This window comes from Alnus glutinosa, chromosome 12 (genome assembly GCF_958979055.1).
Source record: "Alnus glutinosa chromosome 12, dhAlnGlut1.1, whole genome shotgun sequence".
NCBI classification, from domain to species: domain Eukaryota; kingdom Viridiplantae; phylum Streptophyta; class Magnoliopsida; order Fagales; family Betulaceae; genus Alnus; species Alnus glutinosa.
The window spans coordinates 2,878,056-2,895,722 of NC_084897.1; the positions used below are offsets into that span (position 1 = coordinate 2,878,056).

The 17,667-nt window shown below is 40.0% G+C and overlaps 1 protein-coding gene across 3 annotated transcripts; it reads right to left on the reverse strand.

The window, feature by feature from the left end:
* Positions 1–501: 501 nt before the first annotated feature.
* On the reverse strand, positions 502–17,218 carry LOC133851690 (uncharacterized). Of its 3 annotated transcripts, none has more exons than XM_062288226.1 (3): positions 16,357–17,218; positions 13,196–13,304; positions 502–587 (listed from the first exon to the last, which is right to left on the reverse strand). In XM_062288226.1, exons 1-3 carry the CDS (start codon positions 17,051–17,053, stop codon positions 551–553), a joined length of 843 nt encoding a protein of 280 aa, XP_062144210.1. In that variant the 5' UTR covers positions 17,054–17,218; the 3' UTR covers positions 502–550. The 3 variants fall into 3 exon arrangements, with proteins under 3 accessions (XP_062144210.1, XP_062144211.1, XP_062144212.1); XM_062288227.1 differs by lacking the exon at positions 502–587 and adding an exon at positions 5,445–5,852 and having other exon boundaries at positions 16,357–17,217; XM_062288228.1 differs by lacking the exon at positions 502–587 and having other exon boundaries at positions 12,752–13,304; positions 16,357–17,215.
* Positions 17,219–17,667: the final 449 nt, after the last annotated feature.

Here is a 17,667-nt window from a genome sequence, read left to right on the forward strand (position 1 = left end):
AGGTCAGTGGGGTGAGATTACAAAAAATTAAAAAATTGATAAACTAAGTTGAGAGTTTTTGAATTTTAAAAAATTAAAATTGAAACTATCAAGTTAATTAAGTTTCCCTTTATAACTCTTTGGTTATTCATTCGTTTTATATATATGCAAAATGAAGCTAAAATCTGCATGCACCACCACTCCCACACCAAGGGAGACCTGCAATAAGATGGGTGCCTTTTTATACTTGGAAAATTACAATTAGAAGGAGGTTAAGTAGTGTTTAAGTTACAATTAGAAAATCGCATAAGCACTTCTGATGGATGTGCACTTGGTTAATTATTTTGATAGCATAATTATATTGGTAGTGAATTAATATAGAGTTCCGTGGTGAGGTTACTCCTTTCAAATTATCAAAATATTAAAGGAATACAAAACCGACATAAATAAATATAATATCTAGAATTACTCTTTTTAAATTTTCAATCCTCTCATTGATCAGCACTATACTCCCTAACTAACTATATGACTTGTACACGTACTTCGACCGGGAGTAGCATGAGGGGATGGGTCACGTGCTCATTTGAGTTGTTCTTGTGTCCGGCTGCCTGCATCCAGCGAGTTATACGTGTTTGTTGAGTTCTCAATTCGATCTCATGCAATCTTTACAAGTTAATAATAAGATAAAAGACTCTCAACTGTTGTGCAGGTTTGTAAAGGGGATTTGATTCTTGCACTACAATATCACAACAACTGCACAACAACCTCTCACATGAAGCCATGAAGGTGAGTCCCAGTGTGTGAGACCCACCCTCATGTGAGGGGTTGTTGTGCAGTTGTTGTATTGGTATTGTAAATCTAACATTTTCTTTTGTAAATACATGGAGTGAGACTCATGTAGTGGGTCAGAGAGGTGATTCCCGTACATCACATGTACAACAAGGGTACAACACCCCTCTCACATAGGGTGGACCCCACACACTGTGGGGCCCACCCTATGTGAGAGGGGCGTTGTACCCTTGTTGTACATGTGATGTACATTTATCATTTTCCAGTGGGTCATATCCTGTCTACAAAAGTGTATAACTGTTGTGCACTCATTAGATTTCTAATAATAATTAATTAATGGCATTTGATTCTTACACTACACCATCACAACAACCCCTCATGTGAGGGGTTGTTGTGCAGTTGTTATATTGGTGTTGTAAATCTAACATTTTTCTTAATTAATTCCAGATCAGGCTAATAAATATCTGCTAAAGAATTTAACCAATTAAGAAACCCGTTAGGAAATTATGAACAAAGCTGTTAACCAACTACAATATCATAATAATAATTAGGGTTAAGTACTCCTCTAGTCCCTGAGTTTTGGAAATTTTATTTTTTAGTCCCTGAGTTTCAATTTGCATCACAAATGATATCTCAGTTTTGAAAAATGACCGAATAAGTACCTCGGTTAACTTCTCCGTCCAAAAACTAACGGACCGCCACGTGTCAACCTCAGAGGTTGACACGTGGCACTATATAAAAAAATTAAAAATCTTTAAAAATGAATTAAAAAATAATAATATTAAAAAAATTGAAAAAAAAAAAAAACAAAAAACAAGGGGTGGCTAAGCCACCGCCTTGGCCAGTCTGGGGTGGCCGAACCCCCTTGACAAAAAATAAAAAAATTTTGTGAAGGGGTGGTTCGACTACCCCAGACCGGCTAAGGGGGTGGCTGGCCACCGCCATGGTTGCCAAGGGGGGTGGCAGCCACCCCTTGTTTTTTTTTTAAAAAAATATTATTATTTTTTAATTCATTTTTAAAGATTTTTAATTTTTAATTTTTTTATATAGTGCCACATGTCAACCTCAGAGGTTGACACGTGGCGGTCCGCTAGTTTTTGGATGGAGAAGTTAACCGAGGTACTTATTCGGTCATTTCTAAAAATTGAGGTATCATCTGTGATGCAAATTGAAATTCAGGGACTAAAAAATAAAGTTTCCAAAACTCAAGAACTAAAAATGTGTTTAACCCTAATAATTAAGCTAGCTGTAAAATCCCACCATAAATTGTCAACTGAATATCGGACAGATAAGGCAGATTAATTAATACATGGATGAATGATTTCACAATATTTACCAGCTTCCACCTGGTCTCTAAGGTGATCAATTTGTAACTATTAATCTTTTTTCTTCTCTCTTTATGAGAAGATCATTATCGATTCAACTCTTATACACATAACATGCGTGACTTACATTTTGTGATAGATCAAACTTCTATCTTTTCTATAAATTAAAGTTCAAAAACTTTCAATTTAATATATCGAACTTCAATAAAATTTTAGTTTAATTCACCCATCTGTTAGAGTTAGAATTTTCTGTTAAATCTTAATGGAGGCGGTTGAAATTACTAAAATACACTTATTTAAAAACAAAAATTTAATTGTAATTTAATAATAATTTTGTAATTTTATAAATTTTACAAGGGTAGACTGGTCATTAATTATATTCTTCAGCCTTCCAAAAATCCTGATGAGATGGCTGGGTAAGATTGCAAAAAAAATTAAAAGTTTAAGCTTTTAAACTTTAGAAGTTACTGCAAAAGTGATAAAGTTTGTGAAGTTGTCAACTTTACAGAATTGTAAAGCAATTGATGAAGAACAGAGAGAATAATGTGCGGAACAAGAAATGTGAAGATGAACTGAATTACTGTATTGATTAACTTGATAATAGAGTTACATACAAGAAGAGTATTTATACACAAGTAATAAGCACATGTGCGCTTTAACTAACAAACGAATAATTACCTAGCTGCATAACAATCGTGACAGTTATGTACAACTATAAAGCTAGTTAAAACTAAAGTCAGTTCTAAACTTCAATACTCCCCCTCAAAACCCCCTCAAGATGGATGATGAATATCAACAACAAACATCTTGGATAAGAGATGATGAAAAGGAACATTGCCAAGTGCTTTTGTAAATATGTCAGCAAGCTGATGCTGAGAAGGAACATGTAATGTTTTGATGAGACCAAGCTGGATCTTCTCATGGATAAAATGACAGTCAACATCAATGTGTTTAGTTCTTTCATGAAAAACTGGATTTGCTGCAATGTGTAATGCAGCCTGACGGTCACAAAATGAAGTAGCAGCTTGAGTGTGTTCAACATGGAGATCCTGAAGCAAAGTAAAAAGCCAAAGCAATTCACAGCCAATGGAAGACATAGACCGATATTCAAATTCTGCAGAAGATCTGGATATGGTATGTTGTTTCTTAGACTTCCAGGAAATGAGAGAACCAAGAAACACACAGAAACCAGTGATGGAGCGCCTAGTATCTGAGCAACCTGCCCAATCAGCATCACAAAAAACCTTGAGTTGGAAGTCAGATTCTGCAGGGAAAAATAGGCCTTGACCCGGAGAAGCTTTGACATATCGTAAGGCTCGGTAAGCAGCATCAAGATGAGGTTGTCGAGGAGAATCTATAAACTGACTAAGAGTTTGGACGGAATAAGACAAATCAGGCCGAGTTATTGTTAAGTAAAGAAGCCTGCCAATAAGTCGCCTGTAAGCAGTAGGATTAGATAAAAGTGGTCCATCATCACGAGATAATTTCAGATTTTGTTCCATGGGAAAAGAAACTGGTTTAGAAGCTAATAAACCAGAATCTTGTAGAATCTCCAAAGAGTATTTTCGCTGAGAAATAGAGATCCCTTTAGTGGAACGAGCAATCGCAAGACCCAAAAAAAATTTCAAATTGCCAAGGTCCTTGAGACGAAATCTGTCATTGAGAGTAGCAATGAGAGAGTTCACAGCAACCGAATCATTGCTAGCAATAGCAATGTCATCAACATACACCAATAATGCAATAAAAGTAGTCCCATGTGTTCGGGTGAACAAAGAATAGTCTGCCTTCGATTGAACAAAACCAAGATCAATCAAGTAGGATGAAAATTTAGAGAACCACTGTCTAGAAGCCTGCTTCAGTCCATATAAAGACTTGGTTAACTTACAAACCTTAGACTCCCCCTTAGTCTTTAATCCAGGAGGTAATTCCATAGAAACATCTTCATCTAAGTCACCATGCAAAAACGCATTGTTGACATCTAACTGATGTAGAAACCAACGCTTAGTAGCTGCAATTGCTAACAATGTCCTAACAGTGATCATTTTAGCTACAAGAGAAAAGGTTTCATGGTAATCTAGCCCTTCACTTTGAGTGTAACCTTTTGCAACCAAACGGGCTTTGTATCTTTCTATGCTGCCATCAGATTTATGCTTGATTTTATACACCCATTTGCAACCAATGGGGTGCTTGCCAAGAGGCAAATCAGTAACAACCCAAGTGTGGTTCTGTTTAAGAGCTAAGATTTCTTGAGCCATGGCATCACGCCAATGTGCAGATTGGACTGCTTGATGGTAGAATTTGGCTTCAACATCGGAGGAAATGGACAAACAAAAATGCTTAAAAGAAGAAGAAAGATTAGTGTATGAAACAAAAGAAAAGATAGGAAAAAGAATACCTTTACCTGAATTATCAGAAATGGAGACTTGGGAAACAGATTCGGGTAAGGTAAATGCCAAATGACAATGATATTGTTGCAAATATTCAGGTGGACGACGGATTCTGGTAGATTTTCGAGGAACAGGAAGATGTGGATTAGTAAGAATGTCAGTAGAGACTGGAGAAGGATGAGAGGAAGGAGAAGAAACAGGATCAGATATTGAAGTGTCAAAATTGGAAATATCAGGATGATCAAATGAAGAAACGATAGGATTTACAAAAGAAGTGGAATTAGAAGAATCAGAACAAGATGAAGGAAAAAGAAAACAACCATCAGAAGTTGGATTAACAAGGTTGTGAGCAAAAGGAAAGATGTGTTCATGAAATATGACATGTCTAGAAATGAACACAGATTTTGTATGAAGATTGTACAACTTATAACCTTTGATGGCATAAGGATAGCCAATAAAGACACAAGGTATAGCCCGAGGATCAAACTTGCTTCTAGCTCTAGACAAGGAAGAAGCATAAGCTAAACAACCAAAGATTTTGAGATGAGAATACAGAGGAGGTGCAGAAAACAGTAACTCATGTGGTGATTTATTAGACAAATTTGGAGTAGGAATGCGATTGATGAGATGTGTTGCAGCAAGAATACAATCACCCCAAAATTTCAAGGGCAAATGAGCTTGAAAACGCAAGGATCTAGCCACATTTAAGAGGTGTTGATGTTTCCTCTCAACAACAAAATTTTGTTGAGGGGTTTCAACACAACTTAATTGATGGATAGTCCCTTGTGTAGAAAAGAAGTCATTCATTTGAAATTCAGCACCATTATCTGATCTTAAACATTTGATTTTGTGCTGAAATTGAGTAGAAACCATAGAAAAAAAATGTTGAAGAATTAAACGAGTTTGAGACTTGTGTTTCATCAAATGAACCCAAGTGAAACTACTATAATCATCAACAATAGTAAAAAAAAAAGTTGGAACCATTTATTGAACTAGTAGGGAATGGTCCCCAAATGTCACAATGTATCAAATCAAAAGGAAAACAAGTGATAGAATTACTATGTACAAAAGGTAATCTATGTTGTTTGGCGAGAGGACAAACAGTACAAATTTTATTTGAATAAGAAGAAATTGAAGGAACAATACTATGTAGCAAATCTATTCTAGATGATGAAGGATGCCCTAGCCTATAATGCCAGAGATCAGCAGGAGAATAAGGAGCTTTGACAGCAGAAGATGAGCAATCTTTCACGGATGTAAAAGCTTGAGATGTAGCAGCAGAATCCGAACCTGAAGATTGAGGCTGCAACATCAAATAGTAAAGACCATTGTGCTCCTTACCCACCCCAATCGTTTTCCAAGGGCTCAAACTCTGTATAAAACAGTAATGGTAAAGAAAGATTAGGCAACAAGAGAACTGTTTAATGAGTTTACTAGCAGAGATCAAATTGAAATTGAAGGATGGCACACACAAAACTTCAGTTAGTGTAAGACTTTCTGAAACTTTAACAGTGCCTATATGAGTAACCAAAACAACAGAACCATTAGGAAGTTGAACATTAGTGGAAATTTTAGCATTAATACTAGTAAAGAAAGAAATGGAACAAACCATATGGTCGGTGGCTCCTGTATCGACAATCCAGGGAGGCTTTTTGAAGGAATGAAAAAATGAAGGTAAATAAACTTGAGAAGAAAAAACAGAGTATTGAGAATGAAGAGCAAAAATACCATATGTGGATGAAGGACCTACAGTGTTTGGTTTGGACTGAGTTGAACAAACAATAGCAGAGTTTGCTGCAGGTAATTGAGAAGCTAACTGATGTTGAATGAATGCCATCAACTGTTGGCATTTCTCAAGGGTGATCGGCAATTGTGGAGGTGGTGCAGCATTGAAGTCAGTGCCTTGTGCTTGAATAACAGAATGAGCAGAAAGTTGATTCTTGGTAAACTTGAAGCCAGGTGGAAACCCATGAACTCTGTAGCATTTGTCAATTGTGTGTCCCGGAATCCCACAGTGAGAGCAAATCGGTTTTTCTTTTCATGAGCGCAGCAGCCTCATGGACCAAAGGAGTGACAGAAATTTCCTTTTGACGTTCTTTTTTTTGATAAGTAATGATAGTATTATTGAAAGCGTAAGGCGCCCCTACGTACACTAGAAGTATACAACAGGAAAACACCTAACTAGTAAGCGAAAAAGAAATCAGAAAATCAGCAAAGCTGATAGATAAAGGGTACAAATAAGCCATCGACCAGACATACAAAGTATGGAGAAACAGCTCTAACACCTCCTCTAGGGAGCTTTCTAGATTCTCAAAACACCTAAGATTTCTTTCTCTCCAAATGCACCAAAAAAGGCAAATAGGCACCATCTTCCAAGAAGTAGCGCTCCCAGATCTCCCAGACTTCCACCAACAAGCAACTAAGTCCATCACACTCCTAGGCATGACCCACGCCATACCAAAGCGGGAGAAAATGTTGTTCCAAAGAGCAGAAGCCATATCACAGTGCAGAAGAATATGATCCACTGATTCCCCATCCCGCTTGCAAAGATAGCATCTGTCCACAATAATTAAGTTCCTCTTCCTCAGATTGTCCAACGTCAAGATTTTGCCTAGAGCTGCAGACCAAGTGAAGAAATTTGCCCTCGATGGAGCCTGAGACCGCCACACACACTTCCATGGGAATCGAGTACCTCCATCACACATCATCGAACCAAAAAATGACTTCACCCTGAACACACCTTTCTTGGATGGAGCCCATTTAAGACAATCAGCCCTCTCCATATTCACCTTGGTAGAGCCCAGCATCTGGAAGAAAGAGGCAAAAATATCGACTTCCCAATCATTAGCCTCTCTAATAAAGCTCACATTCCATTGAAAGGACCCACCCAAACTCTCCAAATTATCAGCCACTGACGCATCCTTCACCCGAGCAATGCCAAAGAGATCAGGGAACACCTCTTTCAGAGTCGAATCTCCACACCACAGGTCATGCCAAAATCTAACCCTACTCCCTTCCCCCACCTCAAATCTCAGGAATTTGGAGAACTTCTCCCAACCTTTCCTTATAAACTTCCACAACCCTACTCCAAACGCCCTAGCAGCCTCTCGGGAGCACCACCCACCCCACAAACTACCATACTTGGAATCCACCGCAACTCTCCACCAAGCATCCCTATCCGTGCCATATCGCCATAACCATTTACCTAACAATGTGCGATTGAACTGAACCAACTTCCTGATGCCAAGCCCCCCGTACGAGATTGGCGTACAAACCTTCTCCCAACTCACCAAATGGTATTTAAAAGCTTCACCCATGCCACCCCAGAGAAAATCGCGTTGCAACTTCTCAATGCGAGAAGCAACACTCACCGGAATAGGGAACAGCGACATGTAGTACGTAGGTAAGTTAGAGAGCGTACTCTTGATAAGGGTCACTCTCCCTCCCTTAGAGAGATATAACCTTTTCCAACTAGCCAACCGTTTTTCAACCTTCTCAATGACTCCATCCCAAATACGAGAAGATTTGTAAGGAGCCCCCAATGGAAGACCCAAATACAACACAGGCAAATAAGCAACTTCACACTCTAAAAGGTCGGCTAACCTTCCCACATTATCGACATTCCCCACTGGAATAATGCTGGATTTGGCCAAATTCACCTTAAGCCCCGAGACAGCCTCGAATAAGAGCAAGAGAACTCGCAGAGATTGAATCTTGGCGGAGCTAGCGTCACAGAAAATCAAAGTGTCATCGGCGAACAAAAGATGGGAAAGAGAAACATCACCCACCCTGAAACCATTCAACACACCCCCACTCACTGCCGCAGAAATCATACGACTCAGCGCCTCCATAACAAATACAAACAAAAGGGGAGATAAAGGGTCTCCTTGCCTTAAGCCTCGAGAACTGCTGAAAAAGCCGTATGGTGAGCCATTAACAAGCACCGAAAACTTAGCAGAAGAGATGCACCGCGCTATCCATGAACACCATTTTCCCCCAAAGCCGCATCTCCTCAACATATACAACAGAAAATCCCAATTAACATGATCATAAGCTTTCTCTAAATCCATTTTGCATATGACTCCCGGCTCCCTTGATATAATACGACTATCAAGGCATTCGTTCGCAATTAGAATTGGATCAAGAATCTGCCTCCCTTTGATGAACGCACTCTGGGATTTGGAAATAACCTTGTCCATAACCGTCTTCAATCTGTTAGCCAAGACTTTAGCAATAATCTTGTAGATTCCTCCTACAAGGCTAATGGGCCGGAAATCTTTTAGAGACAAAGCTCCTGGAGTCTTAGGAATAAGAGAAATAAAGGAAGCATTCAAGCTCTTCTCAAACACTTCTCTAGCATGAAACTCAGAAAAAACCTCCATAATGTCCGATCGCACCACCTCCCAGCAAGCTTGGAAAAAAGCCATGGAGAAGCCATCCGGACCCGGCGCTTTATCACCATTAAAAGCAAACACAACCTTTCTAACCTCCTCCTCCTCAAAGGCTCTCCCCAACCTTTGTTAATTGGGGGCAGAGGATCGTTCAACAAAATCTGTCCTCGAATTTGAGTAAATGAGTCATCAAGACCCATCAAGAACTGAAGCACATGATCTCGATTGTGTTTTTCATAAACAGATCGCATTCCTCCACAAGTGCATGAAGGAATTGGATCATAATTGTCTAATTCATCCCAAATAGTCTTGATCTTAGTAAAGTAATCAGTAACAGATAAATCTTCTTGAGCTAGAGTTGCAAGAAGTTTTTGAAGTTGAAAGATTCGAGGACCATTACGTCCTGCCACATTTCAGCACAGGTAGTGATGTAAATCACGTTTGAGGCGATTTCCTTTGAGATTGAATTCAAAATCCAAGCAATAATTATATTATTGCATCGAGTCCACGCATGAAAAACTGCGTCATCTTCATGAGATGGTTTCGGTAGGGAACCATCGATGAACGCCATTTTGTTCTTGGCCGTGAGAGATACAATCATGGACCTACTCCATGTATTGTAATTTTCACCGGTGAGAGGTTGAGAGACCAACATTGTTCCTGGATTATCACCATTATTGAGAAAAAAAAAGGAGTCGAAGAATTTTCAGTTAGGGATGAAGAAGAAGATGAAATCATCATTGACGAAAGTAGTTGAATTGACAAAAAAATTCAATTGAAGAATGAACTTTCACTGAATCGTGAAAAGCTCTGATACCATGTCAACTTTACAGAATTGTAAAGCAATTGATAAAGAAAAGAGAGAATAATGTGCGGAACAAGAAATGTGAAGATGAACTGAATTACTGTATTGATTAACTTGAGAATAGAGTTACATACAAGAAGAGTATTTATACACAAGTAATAAGCACATATGCGCTTTAACTAACAAACGAATAACTACCTAGCTGTATAACAATCGTGACAGCTATGTACAACTGTAAAGCTAGTTAAAACTAAACTCAGTTCTAAACTCCAATAGAAGTTTTTTGAAAAAGAGAAGACGTACAAGAAGAAACTTACAGTAAACGGCAAACCCCATTAATGTGGCAATGGAGGTCATATTTTTGGGCGGACACAAAAGATACTTGTCAACGTCTTCTCATCAAAGTCATGAGAAACATATAGTCTTCTTCAAACTGTGAATATTTCCGATCGTTCACCAACCCCTGTAGCCACATATCCCGATCTAGATCGTATGCAAGCATCATAGCCCGGCCATTGTATGTTCTCATCCAATACAAAGTATTGCCCACGGCTACCGCATTTTGTACAGGACACAACAAATCAACCTTGCGATTGGGAGGCTCCAGTACTGTCGCCTACATTGTAGGTATAGAAGGTATACAAGGCCCGCAAATTAAAAATATTTCCAAAGTCCTCGTCATCATCATCATCACGATAATGATCAGCAGGTGAAGCAAAAAGAATCGTTTTTGAATCTTCGAGAGCCACACGTATTGTTGCAAATTCATTTTGAAATTAATATACGCGCAGGAGGATTTGGTAAGGCACTCCAACTTTGTGTCTCAGGGTCAAAACACTCGCCCCAAATCGGAGATGGATTACGAAGATAGCGATTACGGTTGCCACCAAAAACAAAGACCTTACCGTCTTGGACCAAGGTGGGACAGTAGGATCTTAATCTGGGACAAAGCAATGGAGGAACAGACTTCCAGCCCTCACGGGGACGTACGTGTAACGTCTAGTGTCCACATATCGCGACTGCCATTAGGTCCGTCACCAATACAATAGAGCCGGGAGCCTAGGGCTGAGAAATGGGGAATTTCAAATCTCCCTGCCCAAGTTGGAGAGAGCGCTCGTGGTTCCTCTCCCAAAGGAGGAGGATGGTCCTCAGCCCTCAGGAACCTTAATGACATAACACTGCCTCCCTGTACGACCCGCAGAAAACGATGTTGTAAGACGATGAAGAACCAAGAGGAGAAGAAGTCAAAGTTGATGATTCCATGGAAGATCAAGATAGAGTGCGGTTGTTTGGGCAAAAGGTAGAAGACGAGTTCTTAGGGGATCAGATCGGGGCAGTGGAAGAGAAGTAGAGGTTTGAGTTTCGTTTAGGGTTTTGGGTTGGATTGATTTTAATACCATTGCATGCCCCTTGAAATTTGAATAACGTCGGTGAAGCATGCAAACCGACTTTCATTCTATAAAACGATGTGGAACGACCTGTCGTTTATGTAAAACGACATTGAACTGTTGAAAGTAACTAATGACAATAGCTTTGTTTTAGGGTAAATACTATACACTCCTTGTGGTTTGAAAACTTTATTTTTTACCCACTCAATTTTCATTTTTTTTTTTTTTATAGGTAATACATGTGCTATGGAAAAAGACGGAGATGGTACCTCCGTCCAAAACTGACGGATTTCCACATCAGTGATACGTGGCACCATTAAAATTGCAACAAGTGGCCCTCATATATTTTTTTATATTTTGATATTTTTAAAAAAATAAAAAATAAAAAAATTATAGGGTTGGCTCAGCCACCCCTTTGGACCACATGGGGGTGGCCGAACCACCCCCATGAGCCACTCCCATGAGCCACCTGCAGACCGATTGGTATGGGGGTGGCCAAACCACCCCGTAGCCCATGAAGGTGGTCGAACCACCCCCAAGGGCCAAAGTAAAAAAACAAAAATTAGGTTTTTGCTCTTAGGGGTGGCCGAACCACCCCCAAAGGCCATGGGGGTGGCCAGCCACCCCCATGTGGCCCGAGCTATCCCTACAAACTTTTTATTTTTAAAAAATGTATCAAAATATATATATATATATATATGGATATATGGGGCCCACGTGTTGTGGAAGTGGAAATTCGTCAGTTTTGGACGGAAAAAATGGACGAAAGTACCATCTCTGTTTTTTTCAATAGCACAAATACCACCTATGAAAAAAATAAAAACTAAGGGGACAAAAAATAAAGTTTTTAAACTACAAGGGGTAAAAAGGTATTTAACCATTTTTTTACCGATCCAAAACCTCTCCTCTTCTGTGACTCTGACCCTCTTGACCCAAACTGCCAAAAGTAAATCACCTATCCATACAAAAAGGCATCAAGGTACTCTCTAGTTGATTTTCAACCAAAGAAGAGCCAGTCCTTTATACATAGAGGCAGTGGCGGACTCGACTTGACAATTTGGAAGGGTCAAATTGAAAAAAAAAAAAAAAAATTAGGCATAAAGGACTGATGAAAAATTACAAAAATGTTTATTTGTATAAAGGACCGGCTCCTCTCCAGTTCCTCTCAACTGGAGAGGATCCTGGTCTTACAAAAAGTGACCATGTGAGAATTAGGTATTCAGTTTGTTATATAATTTGAATTTTAAAAAATATATATAAGACAATATATATACCATTAATTGAAAACATTGTCATAAAAGTATACCTATATTGTCAGAAAATTATGGCATATTTGGGTGAGAAATTTTTTTCAAATACTGTTTTTCAAATATCAAATTCTACTAAGATTTTATTCAACTTTTGGAGGTGGCACGTGCGTGCCGCATGCTGGCGTGCTGGGGTCAGTTGGAGGCAAGCCAGCCAACGGAAGACTCGGAGGAGTCTAGCAAACCCAATGATGAGGCCCGTGTTGTGAGATAGTGGAGAGGAAAATGTAAATCTAGATCCAAAGATTTCGACTTAACAACCCTTTCAAAAATTGCACAAAACACGGTCAAAAAAGGGCACCGGTGAGCTCATTGTTGGGAAGGGAAGAGGAACCTCCGAAGAGGCGGTTGGTACAAAAAGATGGGGTGGGTAAAGCACATGGCCGAAAACCAGTGGAGTCCTAGAGAGAAGAAGGAACTTCTCTCTCTAAAACGTCCAGGATGGGTTCGTTTAGAAGTACATGAATTAAAACAGAGTTTTGCTTGTATATGTTACAGCATTAGGCTACGATAAAGCACAAGAATGTACTCCACATCCTTAAACCCCTTAAGCATGATCTACAGAGTGCTGCCTGCGATACAACATTTGGATCCAATTGCTGACATTGTCATTGTCAGGATGATCTCAAAATATGGGGAATAAGTGTAACCAAGAGGCAGCAAAGCAAGATGAAGACACTATATATAATCACTTGTAATTTTTGAAGCACCGGTTGCAATCCAGAACCCAACAAAAACCTTCCTTATATGGCGCTGTTCAGTGTAATTTTTGAAGCACTGGCTGAAAAAAAAGGAGTTCATCGTATACAGACATAATTTGTTACCTCAGTGAATCGACCATTCTGCAATCATGTTTCTTACGCCTGCATCTGTAATGGGTTTTTTGATCGGAGAATGTGTTCTCGCCAACCATCTCCGTTTTAGAATCCGTCTCTGGTGCAACAAAGGGACATGTCAGTGTATTGAGCTTGAATCAAACAAAGCAAAAATGCTTGAACAACAAAATGTAAACTGTTCTCCTAAAACAATTATAACAATTCACGACTTGACAAGGAGAAGAACACAAGTTGGCACCGAAAATTGAAACAAAGTGTGTGATAGAGCAACATCCTGTCCTGACACAAATACTGGAGCTAGACACCGTTGGAAGGTGTCCAGAAACTATACATACAATCTCATTTCTCCAATTAAATACAGTGCCTTAAAGTGATCTAGCACTCTTAATTCACACCACATGCCCCTTTCATTGATTCTTCTTGTAATTGGCGACAATAACATGATCAGAAAGTGGCTTCTGATTATCAATGAATATATGGATGAATTGGTCACTTTAAATCTAAGCTTTATCAATGCCACCTCCACCACACCACAAAATAAACCCAACCATATCACAGCAGCAGAACCACTACCATTACTGTTATATGCTGATTCACTCATTTGTAAAGCATGATTCTTTCATTCCCTCAATTTTTTGTCCAACCAAGATAGTTAGGCCCTGGACACCCAACCAAGATACTGCAACTAAACTTCCATGTCAAACCTTTGTGGATGATGTGTGCACTAAAACTAAGACCAGCATGGAGAATTAAGGCATCTATGCACGTAATATTGAATATTTAGAAATGCTAATTCACAATGTCCCAAACACCTGAAGGCTGCAATTAATGTAAATTAAGAAAAACATCCCCTCTCCCAAAACACCCAAACTAAATATAATATCATTTTTATATATCAAAAGAAAAAGTTCTACCAACCAGCAGCTACCTGAAACACAGAATTGATGACTGTCACAATGCCCAAATCCACTAGGAGAAAATCTATAATGATCGTTCTGCATATTTTCCACAAGGTGAAATATGTTACTTATCCCTCTCAGAACAGGTATGTCCTAGTTGTTCCAGGCAGCTGCAGAATTTTATTTTTTTTTTGATAAATAATGTCGTATCATTAAAAAGCGTAGAGGGGCGCAACCCTAGTACACAGAAAGTATACAAAAGTGCCTCTAAAAAGAGGAAACAGAAGAGCATCAAATTAAAAACTCTGCAAACGTAACACGACTTGGGCTATGATGCGCCGAGACCCATACAAATAAAGTATTAAACACATTTCGACGCAACTCCAACACTGGCATTTCTACATCTTCAAAGTGCTGGGCATTCCTCTCACGCCAATAACCCCACATGACACATAAAGGAACCTGCTTTCAAATTTGCTTAACTTGACCACGACCCAACGAATTGCCCCAACTACTAAACAAATCCAGCACTCGTCGTGGCATAACCCACTCCACCCCAAACAAAATATTAAAAAAAAAAAAGCTTCATATATCCAGTGCAACATCACAGTGAAGCAAGAGGTGGTCAATGGATTCCCCACTCTTCTTGCACATATAGCACCACTCAAGATTCCTATTAACCCACATGACATATGGGCCAAAGTCTCTATTAAGCTCCAAAATTGAAATGGAGCACAAAAAGTGTATTTGATCCTACATGTAGATTGTTGGCCTTCCAACAATTAGGGAATTGGACGTTAAATTCCCAGGATAATTATTGGTAAACTATAAAATTTGCTGCACTTTCCTTTCTCCCACATGCTTTCTTCTTACAATATTCAATCCGTGTCATTCAAACAATGTTTCACTTTCCTCAAACCACATGAAGCTTAGCCAGAGATGCCAAAAATGAGTAAAATTCTTCCAGATTACACCACTAATTAATATAAACCAAACAAGTTCTATCAAATCCACCATCCACTTTCTACCTATAGTTGTGCTATTAACCGCAACTATCCGCTATTAGCATATGCGGATACAGTTAGCAAAATCACAACACGCATACCCTTCATATATATGCAAGCTGATATTAACTGCAAACTATCCGCTATCCACATATGCGAATGCGGTTAATAGCCGTATATATATAACTCTTATAAAAACTAATGACCATCCAAAAGTCTCAACTCTAAAACCCCCCACATTACCCAAAAAGTCACTCCCTTCTCCATTTTGTCAAATTCAAAAAGGAAACTTTTTGAATAGCCATACAAAGTAGTAACCAATCTTCAACTATTTATGCATGAGAAAGAGTTATAATTGTCTTAATATGTCTTAATATGGTCTTAATATGTTCCCATTTCCAAATGGGAAAAAGGAAGCTATTATGATTGTCTTGATTTTACTTGTGCTAATCAAAATCTACGTTGGTGAGCCTAACCCTCCCTCTTTGCCTCCCACTCCACTTCCCCGTCGTCTTGTCTCCCTTCCAGAACCAAATGACCTGCTTATGTTGAAAGAACTCCTCAAAAAGGCACATGGATGCTTCTTTAGATGTCAAATTAAATGTGGACGACATTTCCATCCCAATTCATGTGCGAACCTGAATGCATGCGACATCCGCACTTTGTAATTTTAGGATAAACCCATCATGAGGTGTCTGTATTTTCTTTGTTATTTTTAAGTTGGAATGTGAAATCAAGATATGAATTATTGGATTTCATCTAAAACACTAAGGCTTTAAAAAAACACTAAAATAGGCCCAAAACACTAAAAATATGCTCAAACTATTTTCAAGATTATTTAAAATAGGCATTAATAGAGACTCAAAGAAGGCCCAAAAGACTAAAATAAGCTCAATAAACCCATTACTTGATATGCGGATAGCGGACAATAATCGCATTCAATAACTGTACGGATGCGGTTAGTAGTTGCATGATGCAGATGCGGGAAAGGATACCTAAAAGTAATAACAGCATTCTGCTGATGCGAATATTGCCAATAACAGTATCCACATCCGCATCTACAACCCCAAATAAACTAAAATCCCAAGAACCCAATTCGTGATAATACATTTCTCTACACAGTCCTGAATGGCCACATTCAGAAACTTTACATAAGAAAAACAACGAAACAAAATCAATGTATACATCAGAAATTCAGAATAATGAAAATATATAACGAAAATGAATGATCCACAAAACTTTGTACCTCCAAATTGCTCGCCCCAAAACAACAATCTAGCATCCTCTTCCTCCTCATCAAGCTCATCCCCATACCCGAACTCCGCGTCCCCGCGGTACCCAGGTTCGCTCCCGTACCCGGACTCATTCCCCTGAGCATCAAAACCCCCAATTGGCCCAAACCCATTTCCCGAACCGTCCTTCTCTCCACCCCCTCCTCCTCCATCCCTCTCCCTTCTCGAATTCCTCGCTTCGCTCACATCCGACGCCCAATTCGCATCCCCATTCACGAACAGCTCTCCGCTCGAGTCCGTCACCGGAAGATCCGAGCACGTCCCGTACGCCGCCGACGCTCCCACCGAGCAGCACCGGCGGGTCCCGCTCCGGTCGCTGCTCCGACCCGACACCGATCTCGACCCGCGGCGACGCCGTTTCCTGGCGATCAAACTGAAGCTGCCCCGGTGGTAGTGTCTCGGCCGGTCGTCTTCGATGAGGGTGAGCTTGGACATATCGATGGCGGCGGCGTCGACGAGGGAAAACGAGGTGGCACGGTCGGAGAGGCAGGGGCGCTTGGTGTAGATCCCATTGGTGGAGGAGTGGCAATGGTAGGGCTTTGAATCAGAGGGGTCTAGGGCTTTGGGTTGCCGCTGGAAGGGTCTCCAAGTGTGGAGCTGAAGTGTACACGATTCTATTGAGTGCCGCGAATCCAGGGCTTTGTGTGACATTGATCCGGCCGGGTTTTTTTGGGGTTTTTGTGGAGTTTTTTTCTTTCTTTGGAATCTCGGAGAGACGAGAGAGAGACCGTTGGGAGTTGGGGCACTGATACACAGTTGCCCGTCCCCAGACCCACTTTTTATTAAATAAATAAATTTTAATGAAAAAGTTGTCTATGATGTGATTGTTGAAAGACTTCCAGCTGATTTACTTGACGAGAGCAACTTTAAGGTCGTGGCATAAAACAAGGCTTTTCTGTCCACCAACAACTAATTAACATGTCATCTTAAAACAAAAAAACTCAACTTAAATACAGTGTTGTTGACTTCCTGGATCATTTTGCCCCCATTTTCCTCTTAAACATGTTGAGGAAAAAGAGACTGACACACCACCACAGCCAGACCGGACACTGTCGGCACCACCCAAGCCAGACGTTGCCAGCACCACCTATGCCAGACCACGCAGCCATCGCCTAGGTCCATTTTTCCCCCATTTCCCTCTGAAACACGTTGAGAAAAAAGAGACCGACACACCACACACCCAGGTCGAACACTGCCGACACCGCCTGTGCCACACCACGTCGGGACCACGCAACCACCGCCCGGGTTGGAACACGCCGCCACAA